The sequence below is a fragment of the Symsagittifera roscoffensis genome, chromosome 3, assembly GCF_963678635.1.
Source record: "Symsagittifera roscoffensis chromosome 3, txSymRosc1.1, whole genome shotgun sequence".
In the NCBI taxonomy this organism is placed as follows: domain Eukaryota; kingdom Metazoa; phylum Xenacoelomorpha; order Acoela; family Convolutidae; genus Symsagittifera; species Symsagittifera roscoffensis.
In genome coordinates this window covers 14,299,342-14,316,383 of record NC_087064.1, presented here as the reverse complement: position 1 = coordinate 14,316,383, position 17,042 = coordinate 14,299,342, and the positions used below count along the sequence as shown (strand labels likewise).

The following is a 17,042-nucleotide window of genomic DNA, read 5'->3' as shown; positions in this document are numbered from 1 at the left end:
AGAACAGGAAAATGGGCAAGTAAGATTGGAAAAAAGACAATACGTGGTGATACACAAAAACGTAACACAAAAAACAACGGCAATTAATTATCAGTTTTTTCACTGGGAAATAATTCTAAAAGTCTTCAACAGAGCATTTCGTAAATGCCATTTGAATCTTAGAATTTAAAAAAACTTGGACAGAAACCTAGTTTCCAAAAAAAAACAACCATGTTTTTAAAATTTTAATTCGTTCAGGAAACTTGATTTTGCACACGAGCAAAATATTGCAAAGCCACTTCGGTTGAACCATTCCAAAAATTAATGGGACCAGAAAATTTCAGTGGCAAAATTTTTCCTTTTTTTATTTTTTAAGAAATTGTATATTCTGTACACAACAGCTCCAAAAATTGCTCTGCTAAAAAGAAAAAAAATTAAGTCGCTAGAATTGCTAACTCACCCAGAAAAAAATCAAAAAACAAAATCTAAAACTTATTATACAGAGGCGAGGTGTAGCTCGGCAAAATTTGCAATACAACTCAAACATAGCATTATAACCTAGACAAAAAAAATGAGACAGAAGGAATGCAACGTTGGAATGCACAAAACCAATTGTGCATAAATAATGCCATTCAAAAATCTCGGGAAAAATTTTGTAGAAAAAATTCTAGAATCAAAATTTAATTGTTATACTGTGTTGTATAAATGTTGTATATCTATGTTGAATAAAACATAAATTTTTTTGATTCATTAAATGCGAGAGCCTCCTGATGCTAAAATGACCCAAAAATTAGGACTTTTACGTCGGCTAAAAAGCGCCAAAATAAAACTTTATTTGCAACTTTGGTTGGAAAAAAGTTGATTCGTACCATTTAAAGAAACCGGAAATAGGTATTTTTATTCCTCTAGGCATTTAGAAAATTAAAGCCCATTTTTGAAACTAGAAGTCAATTACGCTGTTCAACAAAAGAAGTACCGAACTTTAAAAGAAATCATAAGTCAAACCGTGAAAACTCAAAATTGACGATTTTTTAAAAAACGGCAAAATCGTCACGACCTATGCAGTTGAAAAATCACTCCGTCTTTTACAACAAATCAGAATTGCTCAACTTACAAATGACAGAACGACTATCACTTATAGTTAAAATCGAAGATTTACGATACTTTGAAGAAAAAAATTCCATGCTTTGGAAAGTAAGACAAAAAATTAGAAGACAATCGATAATCCGACCATTCAAGTTTTGCACAAAATTTTTTTCTACACATCTATCAAAAAAAAGGTCCGGCTGGCACTTGAACCCTAGACCTCATGTTTCCAACGATAGTGCTTTACCTATTGAACAAATGGGAAGGGGCTTGAATGGTATTGAGGTTCCATAATATAGCAAGGACTATTTCTAACAGATTTGTAAGCAGTGTTTTCGGGGAAAAAGTCTAGCTTCCTATTATAAGTGCACTGGCTTTTGCTTTTTTATTCAAAATCAATTAAGCTGATAAAACATCGACATAAATCATTTTGTTATCAACTGTTTTAACCAATTTATCAAAATTCGACAAGAAATAGAAGGCGATAATTTATTGCAGTTCAGCCTTCAAACGAGCGTTAGCAGTATTATCATCAGCCACTGCAATATTAGTTCCGTGAAAAGTGTTTCCACTTTTCACGGAAGTAATATAACAAAAAAAATACCCAATTTGATAGGTTTTGCTAATAGCAAGTGTATTAATTAGTATTACTCAGATACCATGAGAAAAAGCTGGATAGTTTGAATTTAAATTTGGTAGTTACAATTCCAAACTGATTAACTATTATATTTACAAATAGATATGATTTGATGAACAATCGCTTTATACAATCAACCTTAAGTTTGCAGAAGCGCTACTGAGCTTAAATAAATTTTTATCGTTTTTGCTTTTAAAGATTTTGCCATTAAATATCCTAAAAATGGTCCCAAACATATAGCGATAACTCGCATATGAAAAATTACTATCAATATAACATTTCTGATTCTAATTCGGAAGTTCAGCTAGATAAATATATAAGGCATGTTCTATCATTATTTATGTTAACTTGTTCTTGGATACGAGCTTGTTCAATTACGTTCAGTAACGCTAAAATACAAATCTTTAGATCGTATTCCTCATCCCAGAAGAAAGCTTGTTTAACGACAAAAAATGACAAAAAAGTTTCACATGCAGCAGGCTCAAGGGAATAATTGAGTTTTGTTCTGGCAAGAACGCATTGATTTTCCTCACAGGGAACAACCGCACACGTTCTTCCTTGCCAATTACTTTAATCTACCCAATCACATTTCAGTGTTTCTGTACTTCACCATATGATTCATACATCGTTGTGTTTCACCTGCTGTCAAACGCTTTCACTCTAAAACAAAAACAATACACATGATTTATGCCAAAATGAAAAAGAAATAAACGATATTAACAATATTTGGATTAATAAGTCAGTTAGCATTTCATAAAAATTATTGAGCCATAAAAACAACCAACTGACAGTTGCAAAAGAGTTATGAACGCAAGAAAACAGGAAACAAAAACTGACTTTTATTTTCACAAAAAAATCAATTTTCGAATTTCGAAGAAAAAAATATATGCCTTTAATGCTCTTTGAATTTTGCTAGCAATCTGATAAGTATATTCCACTTTCGAAATTAGAAGTCGATCAATCAGTTTTTCGTGACCTTTACACTTTCGCTTTTCGATAGTGGTGTTTGCCTTCCTTTTAACAAATAAAACGAAGTGAATTTAAACAAAATCAAAGACAAACCGCGAAAACTCAAAATTGATTGTGAACAAATTTCCAGAAAAAAGTCACTAAGACCTACACAACACCCACTAAGTTCATTACTCTTCAAAAATGCTTCACCGTATAAAATACAAATTGGTTGTGTAGAAACCAAATATCAGCATCCAATTCACCAAAACATACGTATATATGTATTCACCAAAAAATACGTAATATGATAAACATGATAGCCTATGAATACATAATTGGATACCTTTTTGGTATTCTCCCAAGCCGCACTTTATTGTAAACGTACATTTTCATAGAACGTATGCTTATAAGTTTTTGCTTGAAAACAAAATTATTATTATTAGGATTCCGCCATCAGGTTTTTTCCTTAACCTACTTTTATTTTTCTGTTTAGGTGGCTTTTAGGTTATAGACCAAAATCAATGTAAAAGGATGGTTGATTAGATTCAAATTTTTGGCCTTTTCCTTTTACACTCATATTATTCGTTACTAAAATAGTGCTTTCATTTCATCTGATATAACCCATGATTAAGATTTTTCAACAAAATGATCATGCAAGAATTTAGGAAACATTGTTGATGAGATGTTTAAATTTAGTGACCATAATATGAAACACAGAGGCGATGCAACACAAACAAATGAAACATAAAATGTTGAAAAAAGAACTAGGTTTACCAAAATTTAAATTTTCGTAAGTCTCGGTAGATATCATTTTAGGAAAAAATGCTTTAAAACAAATAAGCAACCGAACGAAACTTACGAGGAGGAAACAAAGCCGACAATCTTTGAGATGACACAAAGGGAGCCAAAAAAAAACCTATTTTAAAACATTTTTAAGTCCCCCTGAAATTATATTGAACAAAACTTGCATGTGCAACTACAATGAAAGTTGCTTACAGCACAAGCAAAAACCGTGATGTATCAACTTAGTCGACAAAACTTGAGCAGACAACCAAAAATTCGTCAATTCAATTTTACCGCAAAAATTTTCAATTGCATACACACTGAAAAAAAAACGGTCCGGCCGGAACTCAAACCCTGACTTTAGGGTGCAAAGGCGAGGGCGTTATCTCTTGACCAAATGGGAACGAACCTGGAGGCTCTTAAGCTTCAATAATCAAGCAAGTAAGAAAAAAGAAAGATTTAAAAGAAAAGTTGTTAACCGGAAAAAGTCTAATTCCCAATTAAAAGACGCTTGCTTTCGCAAGCGCCATAAAGATCACTATTGTGTAGAAACTGTAGGATTGTTTCAAAAATGAGATATCTAGTACAGAAACCGCTACTATTACCAAACTACAAGAGCAACGTCAAACTCATAATTCACACAGAGGCGAAGCGGAGCTTCGCATCACTTGGAATACAACACAAACATAAACAACATAAGTTGCTGAAAAAAGCTGCAAGAAACTAGGTCTACCAAAAATCAAATTTTCTGATGACTCGATACAAATTCATTTTAGGCACATTTGATTATTACATTAGCAACAGAACGAAAGTTACGATCAACAAGCAAGGCCGACAATCTTTGAGCAGACACAAGAAGAGCCGAAAAAAAAATCAAATAAAAAAATCAAGAAAAAGATAAATAATAAAAAATTAAAAAAATAGTTAAAAGTTAATTTAAAAATATGAAATCTTTTAACTCTCCCCTGAAACACCAATGCACAACATTTGCACTTGCAACTAGACAATTCAATTTAACCGGAAAATTTTCAATTACCAGGCTGGTTTTAAGAAGTAGATCCGAGTATTCACAACGTTCATGAATCTTAAAAAACCATGACACCAAACTTGTACATGAAAAAAAAACAACAAATAGTTGGAAAAGAGTCATGAAAGCAAGGAAACAGAAATAATACTGACTTGAACTTTGAAAAAAAACTTTCAACTTTCGGAGAGTAAAGTAAAAATATATTAAGACATTTAAGCTCTTTCAATTTCTAGAACAATATATGAACCGAAATTGAGACCCAGAGGAGAAGTTGCACTTCGCATACAAAAGCAAAAATATGACCGACAACGCTATTGGAAAAAACTGAATGAGTAAAACTTCGAGCCTACAAAATTTCTTCAGTGACACACGCCAATTATGAGTCTACATAATTGCTAAGTGACGCAAACCAATTATGCCGCATTAGTAGTACCAGCCAATTTGAAAAAAAACCAACTAGCATGTCTCAATTTATAAAGCTGACGCATTTTATTTAGTATACAAAAAAGATCATAAAAAATCTGACCCTCCCCAGGTTCGAACCCTCTTATTTTGCTGCTGGTCTCCTTCCCTGCATCTACGCCAAAGCTAAAGTGCTATTTGCAATATAATAGTGTGTTAATATCCTTAGCATTGGCTGTTCTTAACAGCTAGATCAAAATGAAATTTCAAAATGAACACATTTTGTCGCAACAATTGCATCGCAAAAATATTTGCGACTTAGGTTGAAAAAGAAAAAAAGTTCATATTATAACACAGGCTATGCTTGTTTAAAAACTGGATCAATAGGTAAAACTTTTATAGGTTTTTCGGGACCTTTACACTTTTGTCGTCCAATAGTGAAGTTTGCCTTCCTTTTAACAAAGGAAATGAACTGAACTTGAAAAATCAAACCGCAATCAGATTTTAGCGTGAACAATTTTTTCCTGAAAAAAACCAACAAAAAAATCATCAAGACCTACAAAACTATTCATTACGTTCATGACTCTAATAAATCAAAAATATGAATTTAGAAATGATTTTGGTTGCTATTTGATTTTCTACTAAAGCCACTATCTGATTTTCATTGTTTTTTTTTTACAATTGTTGCGTTTTATATTTTTACAAATTAAATTATTTTACGTCGCACGAGATGTTCATGACGCTTCTCAATAACTCAGTTGCTTGTCCTTAGCCTCATATGAACTGCCCTGGCTCATCGTGCCATGCCGCATTTATTATAGTCAAGAACGCTAAAAAGGCCTGGTAACCAAGTCAACCGATGGACATGTACATAGCCAACAGACAGTTGGAGAAGAGACGCAAGTAAACAGAAAAAATAGACTTGTTTTTTGAAGAAAAAAAAATCTCAAATTTAGAATTTCAAAGTAACAAATCTATGGTCTTCATGCTCTTTGAATTTCAGGACGAATTTATGATGGATACTTTTTTGATTAATATATATGACTGCACATCTGTTGTTTTTGGAGCATATTAAGACTTTTTCCTGGAAAAATAACCAAGACCAATAAAAGACTCTTCACTACGTTCTACAACTCTTAATTAGGTGCATCCTTCATTTATACTACAAATATCTCGTAAAAGCTGGTGCTAGCTTGAAGAAGATTCAGCTTCAATTGTAAACATTGGGTACAGATACTAACTATATTGCTGATGTGCTGAAGCCTCTATCCATAATAGTATACACAGCGACTACGACTGTACTCTTGAGGAGTAGAAGGAGAGGAGCCAGGTGGTGTAGTTCCAGGAGAACATGATTGAGAGACAGTAGAGGAAGAGGGTGGGCAGGAGTGGGTAGAGGAGCAGTTGGGTCGAGTGGAGGATGGAGAGGGAGGAGTAGCCGAGGAAGGTGATGTAGACATAGTAGCCCACAGACACCACCCATAGTAGATTGCCAATGGCCACACTTGCCACGTTGCTATGCGTCACCACTGAAGAACCACCAAAAAACATTCAGCTAGCTGTATTTTAAAATGTGCAAGAATTGAGATCTTTTGGAAAAAAACTAAGACTTTCTTTGCCGAGAACATAAAACTTCGCGCCAGATCATATTTCAAATGTGTTTTAAAAAACACGTTGAAGCGTCATGGCGGCCCAGATAAAGTAAATGCTCGAACAATTGAATCATTGAGAAACAAATTTATTTATAGAGTAAGGATTTCTACAATTTTAATCAGCACTGATTGTGCTAAATTTTACCCATGAAATTTCATATTATGCTGAATTTTTTTTTGTTAAGCTTTACGTGAAATCAGCAGAAGAATGACTCCATGTAGAATAGTGATCACTGGCACGATTGCATTGAGGTGGATGTCGAATGCATACGCCCACTCGATCTCAGACTCGCCAACTTCACCGAGACTAGCGCCAACCCCTCCACCCATCCCTGGACGTCTGTGACGGGACTGCATGACTAAGTATCGGTTGGCCAGAAACCTGCCAATTGGTAACCTCAATGATGGTCTTTCCATAATTTCTAAATGCTTTGGCTAATTATGGACTCTTTTACACATAAATCAAAACTGACGCAAAATATTTCTTATTATATTACTGATTCCAACAGCTTTAAATGGTCACTTTGGTGTCTCTAGAAAAATGATTTTTGATCGAATAACTACATGCACAATCAGCATGCTTAAATTCTTCAACCAAAGCCTTTACGTAGATTTTAATTATTTTGATGACTCTGAACTGACCATAGAGTGGTGGCAACTAGCATGCCGACTGCGATAGTGTCCACGAACACAGTCCATAAAAAGAACTTCAGGAACCCGAAGAAGCCCAGACCAAGTACGACAGAGAACACAGCCGAGGACACTAAACAGCTGGTGTTGATATTATGCGGGAGAAACACGTTACTGCTACATCAAATTTTGCTGCTAAAAACTGACTGCAGATAAAAACTAGCGTACAAATTTATTTAAAGGAAGAATTCAAAAATATTTAATCAGCCATTGTTTATCCTCAGATTCTGTCAATCATAAGTTGAGGTCAATGGTTAAAAAATGGACTATAATTATTCTCACTAACTATTATCAAGTGAAAGAGAAGTGAAATTCTGAGAGTTAAACCTATCTCATAAGCGAACTGCAAGAAATCATTAAAGACATATCATGCAGCTATCAAGTTCTGGTAATTTTACCTGTTAGACAGATTGCCAATAGCACCAGGAAAGCTGGGTCATCTCTCGCGTACTGGTTCTTCGTACCTGAAATCACAATCTCCTAAACTATATACCTCTTTGAAAACCAGCTTCGCTTGACGACTTTAGACCGAATACCTCGTTTATTACGTCAATTGTGCTTCAAAAACTCAATCATGAAAATAATACCGCAGTCAAACTCCTAAAAATAAGCTATCGTAGTTTTGTTGTCGAGGACGCTCAGTTTCATGACGAATAGTCCTATAGTAGATTTTTCCACGAACCAATTTCTGTTCAGCTTACTTAGATATGGTCACGAACTCGCTGATATTTATTAACGAAAAGGAGCCCAAGAAATCCCCGTTTTTTCTACAGTGACAGTATTTTCTATCGTCGATCAAACCAGTTGTAACGCAACCTATAGTAATTGCTATCTCAGCCTTGGAAAAATTGATTTCAGTGTAAAGTAATGCATAAGCCTGCTTTTTCCTGTTCATTTTAATTTAATTTTCCAGCAGTAATTATCAGGAAAGTGGAATTTTAAGACTCACTGTATCGGTACTGGAAATTTCGGTAGACTTTCTGAGGTGACACGAATAAATACAAGAACTGCCAGAGCGCAAACTCGAAGTCCATCTGGCGGAACTTGACCAGTCGTCGGAGGAACTTCTTTCTCTTTTCCGCCGCACTCTTCTGTTTGAAGGATGAAGGGCCGGACCCGCCAGGGTAAAATGCGGAGGGAAGACCCCCTTCAGGGCACAGAGAAGCTGTGCTGAACATTACTTTGACCTTGCTCGATATTATTTTCCAAGTATCGCTTTTTAAAAATACCTCCAACAAAGGTCAATTGTGGTCTTTACAGGTAAAACACTAATTGGTCCAATTTCTCTTTAATATTTATTGTTACACGTCACTTTGTCCATTTTAGGCAATCGAGCAATACTCATTGTTTAAGTCAGATATCTGAAAATGAAGGCATCAGATTTAATTATAGCTTAACAATCATTTCAGCGGTTATACGTTGGGAGCGCTGAGTCTTTAACCAGCTAACTTTTATAATCATAATATTTCAAGCTTTCTGAACTTCTGTAGCTACCACTGCTGGTTGCAGAAGAGATCTTGGTTTTTCGTGAAGGGATATTGACAAAAAAAACATCGCCAAAACGCAGTTGGAAGTGTCAGTTGGGAAAGCAAACAATACAAAGTCCTTAAAACTATTTTTATTTCAAGCATCTTTTATTATTGACATTTTATTGATATACAGTGCTGATTCAAATTAACCGGACAAAACTTGACTTTTCAAACGCGTTTTTCTCAAATTGGGCTAAAATTAGATAAAAACTGAACAGAACAAAAGTTAATTACAATTTCACCAGAATTAATATGGTGCAATTTTTTCTCCGAAATGCTCAACCAAAATTCTATCCCAAAAATAGGCCATTTTTTAATTGATCAAGAATTGAGCTGAAACTACTTGGTTAATAGATGAGAAAATTACATCACAAGAAGCCTCTTACACAGGCCAACAAAGTTCTAGGAGGGTTAAATCTCCAAAAACCTGTAAAAGAGAACTTTTCTTGATAGTCAAGAAATAAGATTTTTACTATATAAAACACATAATCTTTGCTTAACCACAAATTTTAAAGAACTTGCTCAAATTTTTGGGCTTTAACCCTTTTAGAACTTTGTTGGGCTGTGCAAGGGGCTTCTTGTTATACAATTTTCTCCGTGTCAGGACATTTGTGTCCCAGACATTTATGTCCCGGCAAAAACAGTCCAAAATGCAAAAAGTGTCCAAGACATTTGGTTCCCAGGCAAAATTGTCCCAAAATTGTCCAGGCTATTGCCACACTAGTTAATGACCGGATTAATTTGATAAGCTCTCAATAGGAAGGATTAAATTGATAAGGCCACGCAACTGAGCAATTAGACCAGAAATTACTTCGCGCAGCATATTAGAGACGAAATTAACACAGGACTCAAATCATTTACACATACCTACACAATTATTGCTTGATTGATAATGTTGCCAAACGTAGACACGAGAGATCATAATTTCATTGTTATTGCTCTCGGGTTCGTGTTGACAATGGAAATTCTTATAACAAATAAAAACAACGAAATGCTAGTTTATGATGCATACGCATAATTCAAACATCGGATACTAACAGACACCTCAATTTCGTGGCGATGTGTTTTATCTAAATGCAATGGTCGTGTGCGCACTTTCCAAGATAACGTCACTATAATAAATGAACACAGTCATTTTCCCGATCCAGCCGATATTGAAAAACGAAAATTCAGGACAGCTCTCAAAACAAGAGCAGTTGTGTCAGATGAGCCACCCCGTCAAACAATTCTTTCCGTCCAAAGAGACATCAACAGAGAGACTGCAGCAGTAATCCCGAGCTATTCTGCCAACCAGAGGACAATTAACAGAGTAAAACAGGAAAAACGGCCCAGAATGCAGGAACCCCAATCCCTAACTGATTTTGAACTGCCAGAGTTGCTGAAAGTGACACGCAGCGGCGAGCGTTTCCTTCATTTTGACTCTGGACCTAATGATACCAAGCGAATAATGGTTTTCACCACTCTTCCAGGACTCGACCTTCTCAGTGGCGCTGATGATTGGTTCTGCGATGGCACCTTTTCTACGGCCCCGAGTGTGTTCTTTCAGATATACACTATCCACGCTTCAGTCGAGGGAATTCTGATTCATATTGTGTATGCATTGCTTCCAGACAAGAAAGAAGAAACGTATTTTCGCCTTTTGAGCTGCTTCGACATTGAATTCCCTAAGCGAGCCACCATTGATTTCGAAATAGCGGTCAAAAATGCGTTCAATTCAGTATCCAAAAATGTACAAATTCAATACTGTTATTTCCATTTGAGCCAAAGCGTCTGGCGTCACATTCAGTCTACTGGGAACACAAACAACTACAGACTAGATCTGGAATTCCGAGAGCATGTCCGAATGCTGCTGAGTATCGCTTTCCTGCCTGTAAGTGATGTTTCTACTGCTTTCGAAACTCTTCAGAAGACATGCCCTGAGACAGCCCACCCAATCTTCAATTACTTTGAGGACAAATACGTTGGTCGGCTCTCGGCGGCAAATGGAACTAGTCAAATCCCCAGATTTGACGTTGACAGCTGGAGTTGTCATCAACGCGTAATAACCGGGCGACCCAAAATTAAGTTTTTCATTCCACTGGAAAATCTAAAAAACTGAAACCAACATTCAAAACTGTAAGTCAATTAAATTTTTTGCGCCACTCGCACTTTCGTGAGAGTGCAATGATCCTTCGATTCAGGTAATGAAATTGAGTTGAACAAAAACAAACCGCTCATTATCAAACTGCCAAATCATTATAATACAGTGAATTTCATCCCGTAAACTGGACATATGCTCAATCATCGAATTAGTCCTTTAATAAAGGAGGAAATTCTTTAGTAGATACCATCGGGGGATGGTTAACATGAGCCTGAAAGGGTTATCAGAATTCGAACGAAAAAAATAGGGACAAGTCAACAACATGTGAACAAAACTAAAGCAATCATACAGTTGGAAAAAGGTCAATAACTCCAGGAAAAATCATCATCATCATCATCCTTGAGTTTTACTGCATTTTTCCAATTTCAAACACATATCCTGAAAATCCTTTAATTTCAAATATATTTTCTAATTTAATTTAACTTTTGTAATCTTTTTTTTGTAAAGGGCGATTGAATTAGGTTTAAAATGAGAAAAAACGGAGGATAACATTTGGAGACCAGCCTCTGATCATCTTGTCTTATTTAGTCTGAAAACCCGCAAAGATTGAGTAAAACGTTTTTCCCCACACAGAATTTTAAAGTAACACAGCGTAAAACGTTTGACCCGACATAGAGATTAACGTTTTTGCCATTGATTTTTTTACAATCCGAATTGCGGCTAAAAATGCTTTAACATGACACCCCATATCATCCCGTACGATCTTTATTTGAGGTGGTCACAATCGGCTCAAAAACACTTTACGTCATACTAGCCACGTGAAGTGGTCGGAACAACAAGTCGCTTGAGTAAAAGGTTGACTACAATGGGATCCTGCAACGAAGCAGTAAACTAAATCCTAAAACAAGTCATGATGGAAATGGCCCATGCTATACGCCAAGTCAAAATATAGTTGAAAACATATTTCCTACCGTTTAGTTTTGAATTAACATTTGGAAGATGAAAAAAGTCAAGTTAGAAACAATTCAAGTAATGTACAAAATAGAACTAGTTGATCTCTTTTAGCATAGGAAATCAAATCAGTCATTTAAAAAACTATTACTTCGGACTAAGGAGATGTGTTGTTTTCTGTCTCGTGTTTTATCTCTGCCCGGTCCATGGCTTGGTAAATTTCCACGTGAATAGAGCGGCAGCCCCTAAACTGACAGTGAACAGAGTGTTTTCCTGGAAGAGAAGGAACCGTTCTCTATTTTCACTCGGGGGTTGCTTCAGAGGGTAGAACAAATTGCCCCAACAGTTTTCATTGACATCGCAGTTCTCCCTTCGATCCCATTCCAACTCGCTTTTAGTTTTTCTAGGCTGCGTCGCCGGGTTAGGAAAAGTGAAAAATTTCGTATGCAGGTAGAACGGGAACTTCTGCGTTTCACTCGAATTAGGCTCGCATAGGTCAGGACGCTTCAGTTGGAAACAGTTCAACTCTATATCAGAATAGAGTTCTCTAAGCCTCGCGCCTACTAATTCGAACTGGACCACTCCGTCAACCAAACCAGAATCAGACACCAAAAATTCGAAAGAATATCCACTTGGGACATCTTTACATGTAGCTCCTCTTGAGGAGTAAATGTCGCCACTTTCAGGTACAGGATCTACTTGCAGCACATCCATTACATTTTCAGCTAATTGACCCCACGGCCCAGAGGGGTCTGATGACGTCATAAAAGGAACCCAGTCCTCTAAAGCAGCGACATCCGAATTGCCCTTCTTGCCCATGTAAACATTCGAAGGCATAGCTGGAAGCATATTTGTAAACTTTGAGGCAATAGTGGAACAGTTATCGAAGTCATTGTAAGCTAGTTCTACGAAACACAACGAAGTATAGTTAGTGTTAAACAAGAGCGGTGTCGTTCGATCGACATTGCAGAGCCCAGAGCCATCCGGAAGGGGAAATTGGATGTTATTGAGACTCGCTGAAAGCGATACCAGGACGGCATCGTTATTGAAACTGCCAAGAGCCTGTCTTAAGGGCAATTGGTTCAAGTAACCCGGATTTCCAGATCTCTCAAGCTCTGCTGAACTGTCAACCTCGCTCAGAGTTGCATTGTAGACAAAATATACCTCAAATTTCTGTGACAGTCCAGGAAGAACACTCTGAGAGTCAGGCGCCGTTGACGTCAGAAAATCAGCGTAAGATGGATTGACAGTAACAGAATTCGGATTTGTTGGTTCTGTAAAAGCAGCGGCTGCAGGTGAAACTTCATCGCGTACGAAAGAAAACAACTGTGGCGGTTGATAAGTATCCGGAATCACTCCTACGCTGCCTAACACAAGAGTAGTTTCATAGGATATGATAGATGATCCTTTCCAGTTAAAGACGTATTTCGCACCCAGTAATGCATTTGCACACCTGGCTGTTGTACCTTGAATGAAATCGGGTTCGGGTGGGAGAACTTCAGATTGATCATTGAACCAACACAGAGGCGGCAAAACAGATCGGTCAGTCAAATACGCATTCAGTTCAGCTTCAGTTCTTGCACAATAATACGTGCTGGTTGCAGGGATGCTAACAGTTCCATTAGTAAGCTCAAAATAACTATAGAGGGGCACCGGAAACGTTCTTTCACTTGAAACAAGGTAGTTTCTGGCACTGAACTGAGAATCTGGTCTTGTACATTCAGTTTGAGTGATTTCAACGGGACAACTAACGGATGAGTCCACTAAGAATGGAACAATCTTATTGCGAGCACACATACCACCTAAAAACTGACCAGGAAATGTAAGCCGTTCAGATTGCGCAATCGCACTGGGGTCAAAAGAACGTGTCTGCCCTCTCATATTCTCTCCTCTTTCCGAGTACTGAAACGAGCTATCTGTGGAAAGCATTCGTGCTGAAAGGTCGTAACCAGTGTCGGTTCCTTCATCGGTTTCTCCTTTATCTGGAAAATAGTATCCGATCCAGTTCGGAGACTCAGTTTCTACGCAGAAGAATGGATTGGTATCCTCTGAGTCTTCGCAGTACCCTCCCATTCCTGATTTAGGAGTTTGCTCTGATTCCAGAGGCTCGGTACAATCGAACAGATCTATGGTTGCAGTTGTACAGTCTGCAGTGTCGCAGCAGCAGTTGATGTCACATTTCCCGTAGGTAAGATCACATTGACATCCCGCTGTTTCCACCCACTCCGGGTTCTGTATGACACTTTTAACATCTCCACTCAAGGCCAATTGTCCCATCTGTACGAAAGAGTTTAGTACCAAAATTTCGGCAATATTCGTCGCCACTTGGTTTCTGTCACAGCAAACAATCCTTACTGTATCTCTTGAGTAGGCCACTTCAGAGTTAACAACAACAGCCAACGAAGAGACTCCACGTGGAACAAGCGGACTCTCAGGGCTTATGCTCCATTGAATATCTCGCTCTTCTCCCGTTAAATCTAAGCCACATTGTTCAGTTTCAAATGTGCTGTAATGCGTTTCCCCTTGGTTATTTGGTGATTCCTGCTCCGAGAACACGAAACATGTGAACTCCAGCTGAGCATGATGGCGCTCTACTAGTTGTAAATATACCACAGCTGAACTCCCTGATACAGTTTGCTTGTTTGGATTCAAAGAGGCCTCAATAGGTTGTACCTCAAGTGTTGCTTCGTTCGAGTCTGACGTTTGAGGAAGGTACTGAAAGTCCAGGGAAAAGGCTTCGCAAGTAAAAGTTACGGTCGATCCCGGATCAGCTGTGTCATCATCGATGCTGACATTCACTGATACTGAGTATATCGGGTCCACGGGCGTTAGAACTACTTGGTCTGAAAAAGTGACCTTTAGTCCGTCCTCGCTAACAGTTGAACAACTAATTCGAGTATCGCTTGTTGGACTGCTCGACATACGAACAGTCAGACTGTAAACAGTCTCGTTATCCAGGTCATTTGGCAGGTAAACTTTCTCAGGGTAGATTGAGAGTTTGGGCGGGAACTTGATCTGGACTTGAGTAGATGCCGATAGTTGCACATTATTAGCTAGGTTCGTAGATTGGCATGAAATTGTGGAATATCCACCGGGCGACGACCCATCGTTTAGAGTTTGACCCCATTCTAGAGAAGCTAGGCTTATTGCTGCAGTGTTTCCGGAAAATGTCAGAGAAGTAGTAGTGAGCTGCGGCTGAGTGGCAGAAGTGAAATAAAAACTAGCACTGTCTGTATATGTTTGAGTTATCGAACAATCCACCGAAATATCACCAGTCAAACTATCTCGTTCTAATTGCAGTTGAATTTCATCGGAAGCCGTCTCGCTATTTCTGCCCTTATTCCATTCGTAAGTGTAGCTATCAGCCTCAAAAAAAATTCTCTGGCTATTTGAAAGAGAAAATAAGAAGCACAACAGAAACGCTCTAGTCATTGCTCAGTAAAAAATTATTATATGCACACAATACACAACGAATTATAACGCATGTGCTAAAAAAGATACAAAGTTAAAAACATACGAACAAATATTTTTATGCAATAGCTGCAAAAAAATGCTCAGACACGTAAAATGATACACTTCGCCATCAAATCTATCAAAAACAATATATTTGAATAAAAAGCGCTTTTTCCACTCTTCTCCCATATTTGGCTCTTTTCCAGTCCCCCCCCCCTTTTAACTTCAATTTTGAAAAGCTTATTTAACGTTGTCATAATGCAATGAAACTTGGCGTGGTGAACAAATCGACAACAGTGAACAGATTTGTTCTTCATACTTTACTTCGTAACATCACGCATTTAGCCGTAATAGTACAAAAAACAAACATAAAACTCGATATTTTGAAAGGTGGGGGGGGGAGTGGAAAAGAGCCCTATATTTGAATTTATATTTCAAAAACTAACATAATGTTGTTGATGGCAATAAAGTTTTGCATGAACAAATTAGCTAGCCGGAACACGATTGTATTTCATACACTATTTGTTCACATTGTCCGATTGTAATGAAAAATGACATCCCTAATTAGGCCACGGCAAATATAATTGGTCTTCGTACTCTACCTTGTAAAACTACTCGTTACGCCATAAAATTGATGCTCGTACGAGGCGAGGGGAAAAAAAGAAAAAACATCGACAACAAATTTTCTCATATAAAATAAACAGAAAAACTACAAAAAAAATGCTGAAATTTTTGAAATTTGCTGCATAAAATTTTTAATTTTTTTTTTTCAGTTTTATTCTCACAAAAAGGAGCCAAAATATTTCGAATAATAATTTCACTGCAGCAAAACTGAGTCTTCACGTTTTAACTTGATTTATCTGCCAATATCTTATAGCAAAGATTTATCTTTGCTATTTATGCCAACTTAAGCCTATGATAAAACTGCTCGATTGCTTCGTTTGCTCGAAAGAAGACTAAAATCGAAAATTTCCAACCGGTTTTTCTCGACAATGAGAGAAATAATTTTAAAGGGCTTTAATATGATATCAGTCTACCCATTCAGACAAACAACAAAACACCCGTGTTGGAAATAAACGATTTAGAAAAATGTGCCATCCCCTTTTCACCAAATATAAAGAATTTAAGCGGTGTACATTCGTTTCACGAAAATGTCTATGACGACAAATGAGTTTGTACTTGTGTATTTATGATATAATTTGACTTTCATAAAAATTATTCGAAAAAGTGGTCATACCAGAAAATATTTTCCTGTTTGTGCGAACTTGTTCATTAATAAGTTTGACTTCAGAACCAAAAAGACAATGAAGACTTAAAATCACCTGAGTCCTAAAAATCTGGCAACAACAACCAATTTTTTTTAAGTAACACCCCACAAGGAAAATTGAGCCCCTCAGTCAACTACTCCCCAATCTTCTCAGCTCTTGAAAAGTTCCTTTAGCTTCAACTACTCAAGGTTACCATTAGTCAACTTCTCAAGGGTCCCAATCTTGTCCGCTATTCAAGGGTCCCAATAGTCTTCTACTCAAGTCGATATCGCTTGCAGCAGATTTAGTTTACCAACGCAATTGCGTGCCGCCGTTCGAGCGAACAACTTTATGTGAACTCATGCAGTTGTCGTTGCAGAACATTTCTTTCCAATGCCTGGCTATTCAATTCTGTGCTCTTGCTGTAAATTTTGGCTTCCACAGGAAGTGCACAAACTTCATGTGTGGTTGCATTTGGTGTGGATAAGTGCGGACAGTTGCAGTGCTTTCTACACCTGCAAAGTTTTTCGTCAGGTACATTGACGATGTTCTTCGGGCCATCAAGCAAACGGACC

At 37.2% G+C, this 17,042-nt stretch overlaps 2 protein-coding genes across 2 annotated transcripts; both read right to left on the bottom strand.

The window, feature by feature from the left end:
* Positions 1–1,998: 1,998 nt before the first annotated feature.
* LOC134841518 (protein unc-50 homolog) lies at positions 1,999–8,599 on the bottom strand. Its single transcript, XM_063857549.1, has 6 exons — positions 8,157–8,599; positions 7,606–7,671; positions 7,160–7,280; positions 6,709–6,899; positions 6,107–6,394; positions 1,999–2,362 (listed from the first exon to the last, which is right to left on the bottom strand). Exons 1-5 carry the CDS (start codon positions 8,383–8,385, stop codon positions 6,156–6,158), a joined length of 846 nt encoding a protein of 281 aa, XP_063713619.1. The 5' UTR covers positions 8,386–8,599; the 3' UTR covers positions 1,999–2,362; positions 6,107–6,155.
* Positions 8,600–11,807: 3,208 nt separating this feature from the next.
* On the bottom strand, positions 11,808–15,468 carry LOC134841261 (uncharacterized). Its single transcript, XM_063857124.1, has one exon. It carries the CDS (start codon positions 15,197–15,199, stop codon positions 11,957–11,959), a length of 3,243 nt encoding a protein of 1,080 aa, XP_063713194.1. The 5' UTR covers positions 15,200–15,468; the 3' UTR covers positions 11,808–11,956.
* Positions 15,469–17,042: the final 1,574 nt, after the last annotated feature.